General features: G+C 37.5%; 2 protein-coding genes across 9 annotated transcripts in view; one reads left to right on the top strand and one right to left on the bottom strand.

Annotated features, from left to right (window-relative positions):
- Positions 1-6,993, top strand: part of SGCE (sarcoglycan epsilon) — a 71,027-nt gene extending 64,034 nt beyond the window's left edge. For 4 of the 8 annotated variants that reach the window (XM_034964476.3, XM_034964475.3, XM_034964470.3 and 1 more), the window contains 3 exons: positions 3,494-3,537; positions 4,414-4,448; positions 6,705-6,993. In XM_034964476.3, the coding sequence (XP_034820367.1) occupies positions 3,494-3,537; positions 4,414-4,448; positions 6,705-6,755 (130 nt within the window). In that variant the 3' untranslated portion in view covers positions 6,756-6,993. The remainder of the gene's footprint in view (positions 1-3,493; positions 3,538-4,413; positions 4,449-6,704) is intronic. The other 4 variants (XM_034964477.3, XM_057302911.2, XM_057302910.2 and 1 more) reach the window with 1 other exon arrangement.
- The window catches only part of CASD1 (CAS1 domain containing 1), a 78,320-nt gene continuing 67,924 nt past the window's right edge, over positions 4,457-14,852 (bottom strand). Inside the window, exons 18-20 of the transcript XR_008625906.2 lie at positions 7,304-7,396; positions 4,769-4,852; positions 4,457-4,646 (exon numbers count right to left, since the gene is read on the bottom strand). The gene's annotated coding sequence lies outside the window, so the exon portion shown is untranslated. The remainder of the gene's footprint in view (positions 4,647-4,768; positions 4,853-7,303; positions 7,397-14,852) is intronic.

The following is a 14,852-nucleotide window of genomic DNA, read 5'->3' as shown; positions in this document are numbered from 1 at the left end:
TCTTAAATGAAATACACAGTTTTAAATATGCCCATCATAGATACATTCACACTTTAATACTTACAGGTTCGCATTTAGTTACAAGTTTGGGAAGCCACAAAAACAGAGCTATGTGCACACATCTTGGAGACTCAAGGGTCTCCTTCAAAACAGGAGATAGGTTGTACCCAATCAGGGGATGTTGAATCTCAGTATTTTTTTGGTTGAGCACCTTTTTGCGCACACAAGCATTTTTAATATAACTCATCTAAGTTTCCTTTGAAACTGCAAGGAGTGCATGAGCATTGTTCAAACACAACCACTTAGAACACCCACTATGGATACTTTTCAGTCCCTAAATCAATATAAGACACACAGTTGCTTTCTTATGCATCTTCTCCGAATTTCTTGCTAGTTTGTGTGTGGCATTTTTCTCAACCAGCCATCTCTTTTCACCTAGCCCAGCCCATTGTGATTTAGAAAGTTTAGCAATGTAGCAAAAGAGGAAAACACGGAGGCTAGAAAAGAAACGACAGGGCATAGGTTGACTTTGATCAGTGGTTTCCAAGCTAAATTCCACAGAAAGGTCAGTTGGGAGGGCCAATGAGAGAAGTGGGGGGCATCCAACTACCTCATCCAAATGCTGATTTTGAATTTGGAGGATCCTTAATCTAGTGCTTTTGGAAAACATGTGTCTTTGTTTACTAACCACTACCTATGTTAGAACACCTACATTCTATATTTTCTTTACCCTGTTTGATTTTTGTATTTTGTCAGAATGTGTTGATTCAATCTGCTGACAGGCTAGGTAGAGCTAGAGATGGTAAGGAATGAGGAAGTGCTTGTGTGTGGTGTGCGCCTATGTGTAGAAGGTGCACTGTGTTCGTTTTGAGTGTAGAATAGACCCAGATCAGTTATACCTGAGTAGGTAAAATAAAACACATCCTCCCACCCTGTGTGAGATGCCCATCTAATTGCATTTTGACTTCTGTAGTAAAGATATTTGCCTTGCCATCTTTAAATGTAGAACTTATTCCCTCTTTGTAGTTTATAAATTGATCTTTTTACTTTTGTGACCAAAACCAATATAAATACATTGTGTGAAATTCTGAAAGAACAAACAAGCTAAAAAAGAAATACTCCTCTAGCCTACATAAGGATAAGGCTGATAAGTAACAATAAAAAAGAATATAATCGTTGGGATGAATTATTAAGTAACTTCCTCAAATTGTGTTAGAGTTGAGTTTATTATTTCCCTAGTAATATCTTTAAAGTGGAACTGAAACATTAAAAAAATCTCTCAAAGGTGTTACCTATAGATTAAATTAAGAGTTTAAACAGCATTTAACTAGCACGCACTGTTTTCCACTTTAGATTGTTGTATTTGGAACATAATATTTGCCTGGCTGAAATAATTCATATCAATGGTTTTCAAACTGTTTTTTACAGATTTCTTAGAATTGCTGTAGGGGCCAGCATGAGGGACAAAGAAAACAAAGCTGACAGGATTCCTAACTCCCTTGTTTCAACCCAGGCAACCTCACATTTATCTCTTTTGTACATCACAGTTCTGCTTAGGGTTTCAATTAAGAGGAATCCCAGTGCTAAAGAGAAAACAAAAAACTGAAAATCCCCAGCTTGGATCAAACTTTATTACAAAGGACTGACTCCTAGAGTTTCTTCCATACAGAACCTAAATTGTACATTTTCATAAACTAATTTTAGTATCAATATGTGAAACTAAATCTGTAAGTTAATAAATGTATATACTTTATAATGCTTACTGCTGAGGATACTAAACAAAATATGATGGTTCTTATTCTTAATATACTTTAGGGCAATTAAATATTATATACAGAGAATACAATGACAATCAGCATATGAATGAAAGCATGCTAAATGGTAACCTAATTGTGGGTTGCGTAGAGAGTGAGGATGCATAGGAAGGTGGTTCTTGAGATTTTTTAAATTAAAAATAATATGTTAAAAATTTTAATAACATTTCTTATGGGAATTTTTAAACTATAAGAGTAATACCTGTATGCTGTAACAAGTTCTGAGTTGAGTTAGCAAGAACAAATGGGAGCTGATTGTGTACAGGACATGGTAGTTGGTTGTTGGCTTCAAGCAGACATGGGGCACTCCATGTAGGAGTGAGATATATTGTGGCTTTCCAGGCCACATTAAGAAATCTGAAATTTAATCTGCAGATAGATACAAGGAAATATTGAAATGTGTGTTATTTAAATGACATAATCAGATTTGTGTCTTAGAACAGTGGTCCCCAACCTTTTTGGCACCAGGAACTGGTTTCATGTCAGACCAGGAGTAGGGGATGGTTTGGGGTGGTCCAAGTGCATTGCATTTATTATGCACTTTATTTCTATTACTACATTGTAATATATAATGAAATATTATATAACTCACCATAATGTAGAATCAGTGGGAGCCCTCAGCTTGTTTTCCTGCAACTAGACAGTACCATCAGGGGGTGATGGGGGACAGTGACAGATCATCAGGCATTAGATTCTCATAAGGAGTGCACAACCTAGATCCCTCGCATACGCAGTTCACAGTAGGGTTCATGCTCCTATGACTGTCTACTGCTGCCGCTGGTCTGACAGGAGGCAGAACCCAGGTGGTAATGCAAGTGATGGGGAGCACCTGTAAATACAGATGAGGCTTCGATGGCTTACCTGCCACTCACCTCCTGCTGGGCAGCCCAGTTCCGTGGCCCAGGGGTTGGGGACCCCTATCTTAGAAGATTATTCTGACAGCAATGTGTAGAGCGGATTATAAGGGGACAAGAATGTAAATGAGGAAACAAGTCAATCCCCTTACAAGGATCCAAGTGAGAAATGATGATGGCTTCAACCAAGTTAGCAATGGAGATGGGGAGGAATGGGACAGATCCAAATGAGACAAAAAGAAATGTCAAAAGTCCCTAAGTGGTTGAATGTGGGGACTGAAGGAGAGGGAAGGAACAAGGATGACTTCTGCATTCCGCCAATGCATCTGGATGCATGGCCAGTGTCATTCCTGACATGAAGATAAAAGAGCACAGATGTTTGGGATAGTGAATGAAGGTGGTTATATATGTTGTTCCATGAAAATGTGTGATCTGGATCTGAAAGTGTATAGGTTAAGAGCACAAGCCACTGTGTTCACATCTTTACCTACCATGTCCTAGCTATGTGGCCCTGGATCTCCAAGGCTATTTCTTCACCCATAAAATGGGAAAAATATTAACACCTACCTCTTAGGGTTGTTGTGAGGTACTTTAGAGTATAGCCCGCAGTGAAAATTTCATGCATGTTATCAAATATTGTTAATTTTTATTCTCCTCAGACCTCAGTTTCCTCATCTGTAAGCTCATGAAAGGGGAGGGGAATTGTGCTGGATTACATGACTGGGGTCATAGTTTACCTGTAAAGTTTTTCATTCTAGTATGTCTGCTCTCTGTTTACAAGTGTGTAAACAAACAGTTTTACTCAAAAATGTTCATCATTTCTAGGAACTTGCCACATCAGACTCAGATTCCCCAACAGCAGACTACAGGTGAGTGCTAATAATAATAAATTGATGTTTATGAATGAATCTAATAGACTAAAAGATAATTATGGCACTATATAATTTATGAAGCTTTATCTTCACCAAATAAGGCAAAACACTTGTGTCATTCCTTAATCAGACTTAAAACCTCAGAATAATAGCTTAGATTATTACATAGATTGGCATCAGAATGATAAACACAGGGTAAATGATCTTAGAGCAAAAGCATCCATGGAGGTCCTGTCTAATTAAGGAAGACTGAATGAAACCCCTTTCCTTCAGTGAAGTTCCCTATTCTTCCCCTTGGTATGAAAGATTCTTAGCTTGGATGCATCCAGGATTTGTCTCAGTAAGTGAGCAGCTTGAAGTTTCAAGCTCTCTTACAAAAGGAAACCATTGTGACTAATCACTGAGGCTTCAGGGGCATAAATGAGAAATGGCTGGCCTGGTTTTAAAGCTGCTTTAAAAAGCTGTTATAACATGACCAATGACAACAAGATGGCGGACAATTCTCCTTGGATTATTCTGTTTCCCTAAGACTTGCTTTCTTTATTTCTTTCAAGTGTCCCTAAAAATTTTCCACAGCCAATTATTTCATTCATCTCTATACTGAGTAGATAACTTATTCATGATTGTCTTCTAATTAGTGGTTGATTCCTAGTTCTAATTGCCAGGCAACCATTAATGCCTTTGTAGCTCTTTTGGAAAAGCAAGAGAAGTTTTAAAAATGTAAGTTGGGTGTGGAATTCTGAGTATGAATAGTGGCACTGTGGTAGGGAAACTATTAAGTAAGTCTCTTAAAAACTTCAGGCACATACAGAAATGTATTGGATGTTTTCATTCAGAAATTATCTTCTCTATTACTGCTTTCGTGAATTTAAGGAGATTTTCGTTTGACAACTTTTCAAAGATTTGAGGCAAGTATAATGAAATTGTTCATCAGATTTTAATTACAAGATGTTTATCAGAATTTTTCCCTACAATTTTGATTACTTGCTTTAATTAAATGCTAACATGTTTCAACAAGACTGTTCAATATATTGATGTGTTGGTGCTACTTTGTAAGCATTCAGGAGATTGATGAAGGAACAAACTTTGTTATAAAAATGAGTCACCTAAAGAGAGAAAAAAGATAAATGAATCCCTACTACCACTAATTTCACAGCTATTTTTTTAAAGGAAAATTTCTAAAAGAATACTTCTACGATAGAAATGATAGAACTTCTTCGTTATTAACCTTGTAGCTTCCATCTCTCCTAAGATTTCTATCTTCTGATTCTTAATTATTTCAGGCATGGAGTGAGTAGGAAGCAGGCAATTTCTAGAAAAACAGTAAATATTTATTTTGAGTATTTAAAAATCCAGATTTTACTTACTTACCCACTAGGGGAATTAGGAAACTTGAGTAGATGATATTAGGGCAATTTGTTTAGTAGTCACATAGATTTTTTAGCAAGTACTCTTGTTAACTTGCTACATTTTAGTAATACAGAGCACTTCCAAATACAAGGACAATTTATGCCTAAACAAATATAAGAGCCAAAGAGTTTTCCTAGGGGATTTTAAGGTTGTTTAACCTAATTTATAAAATTATTTTTCTGAAACAGATTTTAGGGAGCAGGTACTTTGCTTGAGTCAAGAAAGCTTTGCTCTCCTTTTTAGCTAACACTAGAGCCTATTACCTTCTTGTTTTCTTACATTTTTCTGCAATTTGGATCATATTATTGACTAAAGTACAGTATCTCCTCTTGGTTGTTTTGTTGTTATTGTTTTATTTAGTGAGTCCTCAAAATATCTTAAGTGCCAAAGGGAGAGAGACCACCCTAGCATTTTTTTTATAATTATGCAAGATTGGCGTGTTTGTGCCTCTGGTACATTTAAAACTAAATGGAGGCCGGGTGCGGTGGCTCACACCTGTAATCCCAGCACTTTGGGAGGCCAAGGCAGGCGGATCACCTGAGGTCAGGAGTTCAAGACCAGCCTGCCCGACATGGCGAAGCCCTGTCTCTACTAAAAAAATACAAAAATTAGCTGGGCATGGTGGCATACACCTGTAATCCCAGCTACTTGGGAGGCTGAGGCAGAAAAATCACTTGAACCTGGGAGGTGGAGGTTGCAGTGAGCCAAGATCACGCCATTGTACTCCAGCCTGGGCAACAGAGTGAGACTCTGAATCAAAAAAAGAAAAAAAAGAAAAAAGAAAACCTAAATGGAGGCATGCCTCCTGGAGAGAAGGGCTGACGGGCAGTTTACATTCCTTATTTCCATTCTGTTCATTTAAATGAAAAAGTTTATTTCTCAATTTCTAAATTCTTCTATCTGAAAATGCATGGATTTAGTGCTGTTTATATATTTTTGTGAGTACGGCAGCTTTTCTTTTCTTTTACCCTGATTATCCTAATACTGCATAGAGGCAGCTACATTTATGCATGATTATCATCAAACAGTAACTGGAGTTTTCCAAGTACCACAGAACATTATGCACATGTCAGTTTTCTTTATGAAGGTAATTTAGGCACAAGAGTTTGCGTCTTGGATACCAAGTAATTTTATTTGTAGCTACCTATATGGAATTTATCAGGGGAAAGTATATCTTGAAGTTGTTGTTGTTGTTGTTGTTGTTTTTTCATTTAGTTCCTTGTTTTCTTTTAAATTCCTATCAAAGCTTTAAGAAATGAACTAGCTGCTGGTGTTGTGTTCCTGGACTTGAGCACTAGCTGGGATAATAGAGCAGTTAAAAGCTGACAATCACACTAACTTTTGGACTAGGCCCAAACCATTAGGTTTGATGCCCCTTCAGGTTTTCTCATTTTCTCTGCCCTACCAGCCCACATGATATTTTTTTAAAAGCCACGATTAAAAGGTACAGTTATACATCCTGCAGTTAACCTCCATTCTTTTTGTTTATTGTGGGAGGAATTTTCAGACTGTACCTCTTGGGAAATACAAAATATTATAGCTTTGGTCCAAGAAGGAGAAGACTAATTTAGAATTTTTTCTTTTGTTTTCTGTTTTTTAAAAAAACCAAATACAGAGAAATAATGCAATGTAATTATTTTACATTGTATTAAGAAGATGGAAACTTTCTCCTTGCCATAATTTGCTTTGCTCAAAATCTAAAAGTATCCATGCCCTGACTAACTCCTGCCCATATTCACTCTTACACATTGCAGGTAAATGGTATCCCTGAAGAAAGAAAACTGACTGAAGCAATGAATTTATAATCAGACAATATAGCAGTTATATCACATTTCTTTTCTCTTCCAATAATGCATGAGCTTTTCTGGCATATGTTATGCATGTTGGCAGTATTAAGTGTATACCAAATAATACAACATAACTTTCATTTTACTAATGTATTTTTTTGTACTTAAAGCATTTTTGACAATTTGTAAAACATTGATGACTTTATATTTGTTACAATAAAAGTTGATCTTTAAAATAAATATTATTAATGAAGCCTAATGACTGGTGAAATTTACTTCAATAAACTATTTGCTTCCTATTTAGTAGAAATCTTTTAATCGCTAGAAACAGGTTTATGTGTTCATTCTCATTCCATAAGACTTTAGTGCTTCCCATAAATATATAAAATGCCTGTGCCTCCGTGTTCCAGTTGAGCAACCCATTTAAATAATACTTTAACTCTTGTGGCCTGTAAATCCTGTTGTTTTATATACCACTTGGGAGTGTTTTCGAATAAACCTAGTTTTATGGATTGTGAAACTGATGACACCCAATTCATAGAGGGCAGCCCACGTTGCGTACTTACCTGACTTCATAATCAGATATTTGGTAGTTTTTTTTTTCTACAGCTACACCTACTGGAATGGGAGGACATTTGGATCTAGAAGCAAGACAGGAGCTGTTACACAAAAAGAGAATAGTTACTGCTAATGTGACATCAGTTAGCTCCAAAACCCCAGAGTACCTTGCAGTAACTCTTTTATGTTCAAGGCTCTGTAGCTTTGGTCGGCTTCATGCATCTTGGATACTATTGGATCAGTGTGGCTATCATGTCACCTGGCAGGACAGCTTTCCTTGCAGACTGGACTAGCTGGAAAACCTTCTCTTAATCTACTTTGGGCAAATTTTTGTGTCACCTATTAGGTGCCCAGAGGTCACAAAAATTCCAAAATCCAGAAAGATTCCCTGTTAATGTTAGGTACCGTAACTTGTTTTCCACTTAGGGAGAATACTCTGTCATATCATTGACATTAGAACCTCCCTCTTCTTTCTAGGACAGAGGATGTAGGTTCTCTTATTTCTTAAAGATGTATCTCTTACTCTAATTTCTTCCCAAGTTAACTAGGGTATTGCCACTTGCTGTTCTCCAGGAGTAATCAGCTTGAGTATGCTGATTGCATCAGTGTCATGGCCTAGGAGGAATGCAATGTTGTCAAGGCTCCAGAGGACCAGATTTTGGCACAGACACAGAGTAAACAAACTGTTGCTCTTACCAGGTGAAATCAAACTGCTCCTAATAGTCCAAGTGAGCAGGAATAAAGTAATGCACAATCGACATATCATGGACAACAGATCAGAAATCAGGAACTTTATTCATCTATTCTAGTAAAGAAGCCATTTGGAGATTGCAAAGTGCAGTTGGAATTAGCATTGGTTTTTGCACTGACCATATTGAGGTATTGAATGGGGAGAGAAATCATTGGCCAGCATCTTACAAATCTTTAATAATAGCTTTAATCACTGCAGTTCCCCGTGAAAAAGTGATCTTGTTTCTGACTTAACATTTTGATGGGGAAAAGAGTCCAGATAATTTCCCCTTGGTTGATGCTACCCTAATAGTCCTTAAGGACTATTAAGGGTTTTTTTGTTTTGTTTTGTTTTAACAAAGTGAGGATTCTGCCACATGCTGAGGACTGCTATCCCAACTGTACTCTCCTAGTGGGCAAATGACTATATGGTAAGTTTTGGGTCCTGATGGTAAACTTAAAACACCTTTTCAGTTAGCCAGCATAATCCCTTGTTCTAAAATACTGACTGTAGTGGTTCTGTACATTTTCAGCAATTCCAGTAAACTCAGATTTAGATTCCAAATATCCCCTAAAATTTGTGGCTTTTCCATCCTCCAGGGTATATTTACCCATACACATGACAGCCTCTCTTTGAGGAAGGTCTAGGTTCAATTTCCACATGGTGTGTACCTAAGGTTACAAGATTTCCCAGGTTCCAGGTTCCACAGGTTCCATGTCTATAAATTGGTTCTTTAGAATTGACTAAGGGACCATGATTCTTTTAAACATTGACCTTAGTAAGGCCTTCTCCCACCAAGCTTGTGTGTTTATTTCTATCCCCCTTCAGTACTTACTTGGAGGCTACATCAGTAATGGTACTGGGCAGTGAGCAACAAGGAATTGTTGATCTTTAGACAGAAGTGCCAATGGCAGTAATGAAATTGAAAGCCCCTAAACATTTATTTAGGTCAAAGTATGCATTAAAAATTCACATCTGTAAGTCTACACTGATGACAGAAAAGAGCACTAAGTAAAGCTATTAAGGCTAAATTTGAGGCTAAGAGAATACTTAGAAGAAAATTAAATAGAAAATAACATCAAGGTCAGTGCCTCCAAGTACATACATAGCAAATAAGTGAGGTGAGTGACACTTGGGATCAATGGTCCAAGATCTGAGCTGTTCTCATATCTTGACCATACCAATTAAGGATGAATAAAAGCCTTTAAGCAAGCCATCCAAAAATAGGGCAGCCTCAAAAATTTGCATTTCAGAATTTCCTATGAAACACCTCTACCATTTGCTTACTTACTGAATGCCTAATATGTTACTATAAGTCAGAGAGTGTTCTAAGGATGCAATGGTGAGCCAAATTAGACATAGGCTTGTTCTCAAGGAGTTTACATTCTACTGGAAAAGACAGATATTAAGCCGTCATACAAATAAATGTCAACCTGTAATAGTGATAAATGCTATGAGGGAAAGTAATTGATGCTATAAAAGTTTATCACAGCAGGACTTCACCTAGTCAGCAAGGTCAGAGAAGCTTCCCTAAAGTTTGGTTGATACCAAAAGAATGAGTAGTAAATGCTAAGATGAAAAGAAACTATCATCAACAGAGTAAACAGACAACCTACAGAATGGGAGAAAATTTTTGCAATCTATACATCTGACAAAGGTCTAATATCCAGCATCTATAAGGAACTTAAATTTCCTAGGGAAAAAAACATTAAAAAGTGGGCGAAGGACATGAATAGACAATTGTCAAAAGATGACATACATGTTGCCAACAAACATATGAAAAAAAGCTGGCCAGGTGCAGTGGCTCACGCCTGTAATCGCAGCACTTTGGGAGGCCGAGGCAGGCAGATCACTTGAGGGGTAGTAAGGAGTTCAAGACCAGCCTGGCCAACATGGTAAAACCCCATCTCTACTAAAAATACAAAAATTAGCCGGCCATGGTGGCGGGCACCTGTAATCCAAGCTACTTGGAAGGCTGAGGCAAGAGAATCACTTAAACTCTGGAGATGGAAGTTGCAGTGAGCTGAGATCGTGCCACTGCACTTCAGTCTGGGCGACAGAGTGAGAAAAGCTCAACATCGCTGATCATTAGAGAAATGCAAATCAAAACCACAATGAGATACCATCTCACACCAGTCAGAATGGCTATTATTAAAAAAAAAAGTCAAAAAATAACAGATGCTGGCAAGGTTGTGGAGAAATAGGAATGCTTTTACACTGTGGGTGGGAGTGTAAATTAGTTCAACCATTGTGGAAGACACTGTGGTGGTTCCTCAAAGACCTGGAGACAGAAATACCATTCAACCCAGCAATCCCATTGCTGGGTATATACGCAAAGGAGTATAAATTATTCTATTATAAAGATACATGCACATGTATGTTCACTGCAGCACTATTCACAACAGCAGAGAGGTAGAATCAACCTAAATGCCCATCAATGACAGACTGCATAAAGAAAATGTGGTACATATACACCATGGACTACTATGCAGCCATAAAAAGGAATGAGATCATATCCTTTGCAGGGACATGGATGGGGCTGGAGGCCATTATCCTTAGCAAACTAATGTAGAAACAGAAAACAAAATACCATGTTCTCATAAGTGAGAGCTAAATAATGAGAACACACGGACACATGGGGAGTAACAACACACACTGGGACCTGTTGGAGGGCAGGAGATGGGAGGACAGAGAGGATCAGGAAGAATATCTAGTAGGTGCTGGGCTTAATACCTGGGTGATGGGATGGTCTGTGCAGCAAACCATATGGCACACGTTTACCTATGAAGAAACCTGCACATCCTGCACATGTACCCCTGAGCTTAAAACAAAAGTTGGAAATGAAATGAAAAAAATGTCATTTGATGTCAACTGAAAGAATGAGAATGGAAGTTTGCCTGACAACTAGTGTTGGACAGTGTATTAAAACTGGCATTGATATACAGCCAGTGAGATTTTTAGTTGGTACCACTTTCCTGGGAAGAGACTTGACAATATGTTCTAAGAGCCTTTAAGCTTGATTTCATATGCACCAAGCAATTTCTAATTTAAGTTTGGATTCTCATGTTTATCTTTTGTGGAGACACAGCACTGGTCATGGCACTAGGAGAGTGATATTTTTCACTATACATTTAAAAATCGGCCTTTGAGTCTATGTGTCTAATGTGAGTCTACCCCTAAATGGTAGCTTTCCTTATGGGATTCTGGCAAAATCAGGCTCCTGATCCTGTAATACCAAAAGCCAGCCCATGGACTATGGTTAATTGAAGGAGTAAGTGTTCCCTGGAGAGGGCTCTTGACAATGATGCAATTGATATCCTTTGCAACACCTTGGCTGACTACTCCCTGTTAATTCAAACTGCAACAGAAAATATAGTTTATTTGAAAAGAAACTAAGAGAATGATATGTTTCAGTGCTGGTATGCGAAGAAGTATTCCCAGTATGAGCAAAAGGGTAGGGCAGGAGTAAACACTATGTGCATTGTGAAATAATTGGTGGCTTTGCAGCCTAAGATGAGTAGCCTCAGGTGACAAGTGACTCAAGAGTTCTAAGGCCATCTGTTGGAACAAAGGTGATTTTGGAAAAACAAATCTAACTGAACTTGTGATGGTGCTAAGATTAGGAAAGTTATATCCTGACTTTATTTGCAATGTTATAATTTTTTGTAAGGAAGAAAGTATTCATATCTTACTTGAGTAATTAGAAAATCTTCAATAAAAATTTAGGGAAATGTCAAAGAAAGAAAATGCTAAGATGATGAAGAATAAGAAAAAATATTTGAGGCAGATAGAAGAGCATTATTTAAGCCCTTTTGGAAGAAGAGATCCTAGTGAGTCTAGAGTTCCATTAGAAAGTCCAGTGTAGCCGCAGTAACGAAGACTAAGCATGAGATGGTGAAGTATAGGGGAAGGTGAGACCCAAGGTAGGCCAAAACCATGCATGAACTTAAAGGAGAAAAATAAAGTCTGAAGGATGTTAAGAATGAAAAATAGGATGTGGTCATATTTGACCTTTTTATACATACAAATAATCCAACAATAATATAGAGAGCAGATACAGCAGTTGGGCAGAATGGGTGTGGTTATACCAGTCTGAATGAAATCTGTTGTAGATATAATTGGAGAAATGGTAGCTTTGACTCGGATAGTGGTGGGAGATTCAAGAGCTATTTAGGAGGTGAAAAGGCAGCAGTTGTTGTTACATTGATACTTTGGAAATAGTGTTGAGGAACAGAGAGGAGCCAATTCTGACGTGTGGGTTCTTCTTGGTCAAATGGTGGCAATATCCATTGTGATAGACAATAGTGGATGAGAATCAGGATTGAGGAAATAATATGAGCTTAGTTTTATGCAAAGTGAACTTGAGGTACCTCTGAGAAAACCAAAATTAGTAGGCAGTTGAATATATGAATTTGAAACTCAGAGTAGAAGTTCGGACTGGTGCTATGATTGGTAAGTCATCTGGATATGGGTTTTCACTGAAACCACAGGATCTGATGAGAAAACTGGTGCTCATTTTGTCATCTGAACATTCACGCAGCAGCTAAAGTGTGTTGCAAGTATTTCTCCAATAGCAAAAAAGATAAGGTACATGAAGTTGGATATTTGCCAGAATCTAACGATCAGGGAAAGTCTGAGATGGTATTTTATTGACATTTCACAAAATTAAAATACAACATTACTTATTATTTTTGTACAAATTTTATTACTTTAATAAATCTTACATTTTTAAAGGTTGTTCATTTGCTCCAAGGATTTCTGTGATCAGATGATCTCACTTTGCAGTCAATTAATAGGGTGCAGTACATTTTAGGCAGTTTATCATGTAGTTTTCATATTATGTTTAATTTTTATGTGATTAAGATTCTTATTACCTTAATTTGGGAGTCCATGCATGTGCCTAAAGCAAATTAAATGTTAGGACAATGAAGAAAGATTGAGATAAACTGGCCTAGTAGAATAACATACCCCCTTTCCTTTTTTTTTTTTTAACATTTAAAAATGTTATTGGATTGAGTATCAGGGCCCTTTCATTCATTCATTGAGTGAATACTGACTTAGGACCTTTTGTGTTCTAGGCATTGAACTATGCACTGGTGAATAAAACATAGTGTATTATGGAAGATGAACGAAGTCTAGTATACTATCTGGTACTAGTTGGTGCTAAGTAAATATTTGCTGACAGAATTAACCTAATGTCTAATATAAAAGTTATGAAGGTTAAAAAAAAGTGTTGTAATAAAGAATGAGGAAAGGAAGCTACCTGGATTAAATGATCAGAATAGGTCTATCTAAAGAGGAAATATTTAAGACATAATTTGAAGACTAATCATGTGCCACTCATGCTTAGCATTCTGGTCAGAGGAAACAGCATGGGCACAGACCCAAAGGCAATGTAATGAAAACAGGTGGTTGTGGTTTCTGCCCAGTATCAACTTACCCTTCTTCTAGCAACTTTACATTTTTTCTCTACACAAACATTTCTGCTCTAATTTCCAGCCAGGTACTTCCATTTAAGGTGACTCCACACCTTGCACCAGATCTCAGGTCTGGCTAATCAGAACACTGCATCTCTCGGGTCAGGGTTTAGACCTCTGACTCAGTAGGACCTGTGAGATATAATTTAATTTTACTGAGACTGGCAAATGGGTGGGGGGCTCTTATCCAATACACTTGAATTTGGGGTGAAAAGAAGGCCAACAGAAAAAAAGTGGAGGACCAACAGAATGGTCAGAAACCAATTATTTATATACTACAGGCAGTTGGGCTAGGTAACACTTGACTCTCAAGAACATGAAGGATCTCTGTGTTGTTGGAACATATTGATGAGGCGGAAGTGGGATTAAAGATGATTCTGGAGATGTAAACAGAGTCCTATTAGTCTTATACACTTTGATTGTGGAGTTTGGATTTTATTCTAAAAACATTGGAAATAAAGCATTTGAAGTAGAAAAATAACATGCAATTTACATTTTTTAATTACTCTGGGTTTGTAAAGATGGTAAAGACAGAAAACTCTCTTCTCGACAAATAAGAAAACTGGTAAAAATTGTCAGCATTAAAAAATGTAAAACTCTAGAAGTTAACCAAACTTTGCTACACTTTTAGCAATCCAGGGTGGGTTTATTCAGGAAAAACAGTAGAATCTTGGTAAGAACGGCAAGCTTCATGGCACTTTACCTGACCCTATTCTCATCTTTCCCTCTCTAGCACCACAGTAGCTTTGAAAACATTCTGCAATCATGGTGAAAACCAGCTGTTTGGTAGCTCCCAAAGGAGACAGAACAAAGGTAGGGTTCCTTCTAAGCCTCTAATGAAGAGAACTGTCATTTTACCTGTCTGGTAGTTCCCTTGATGACCCACTTGCAAAGTTGTCTTTATTTGACCTGACTCAGCTCTCCCAGTATAAAAACATTTTCCCTGGGGTATTTTTGAAAACACAGGCAATTTATAAACTTTCCAGCTGCCTAAAATTGTGGATAACAACTGGGACAAACAATTGATTAACCAAAGAGCTTACCAGGAAAAGCTTAGGGAATGAGATTTCCACAGAGGCTTTGAAAAGTTTCATTATCTTTTTGGAATCTACACATGATTGTGTAGGGCTGTGTGACTGCTCAGGAAAGACCTAAGAAGGCCCTATGCTCTCACCTTGGGATAACCCTGAGTCTCTGTGCAATCAGACAGTGAATGCTAACACAGAGCTATCAACTGCCTGTCTCAGTTTTTAAAGCATTCCCCAACATTCACACAGAGCTCCTTCGCAAAGGCATGTAAGAAAATATCTGTTTAATTATTAGCTGACCACTAAGATAACTAAGCAGAGA

Source organism: Pan paniscus, chromosome 6 (assembly GCF_029289425.2).
Source record: "Pan paniscus chromosome 6, NHGRI_mPanPan1-v2.0_pri, whole genome shotgun sequence".
Classification (NCBI taxonomy): domain Eukaryota; kingdom Metazoa; phylum Chordata; class Mammalia; order Primates; family Hominidae; genus Pan; species Pan paniscus.
The sequence above is the reverse complement of the archived record's forward strand: the minus strand, read 5'-3'. Positions and strand labels throughout refer to the sequence as shown.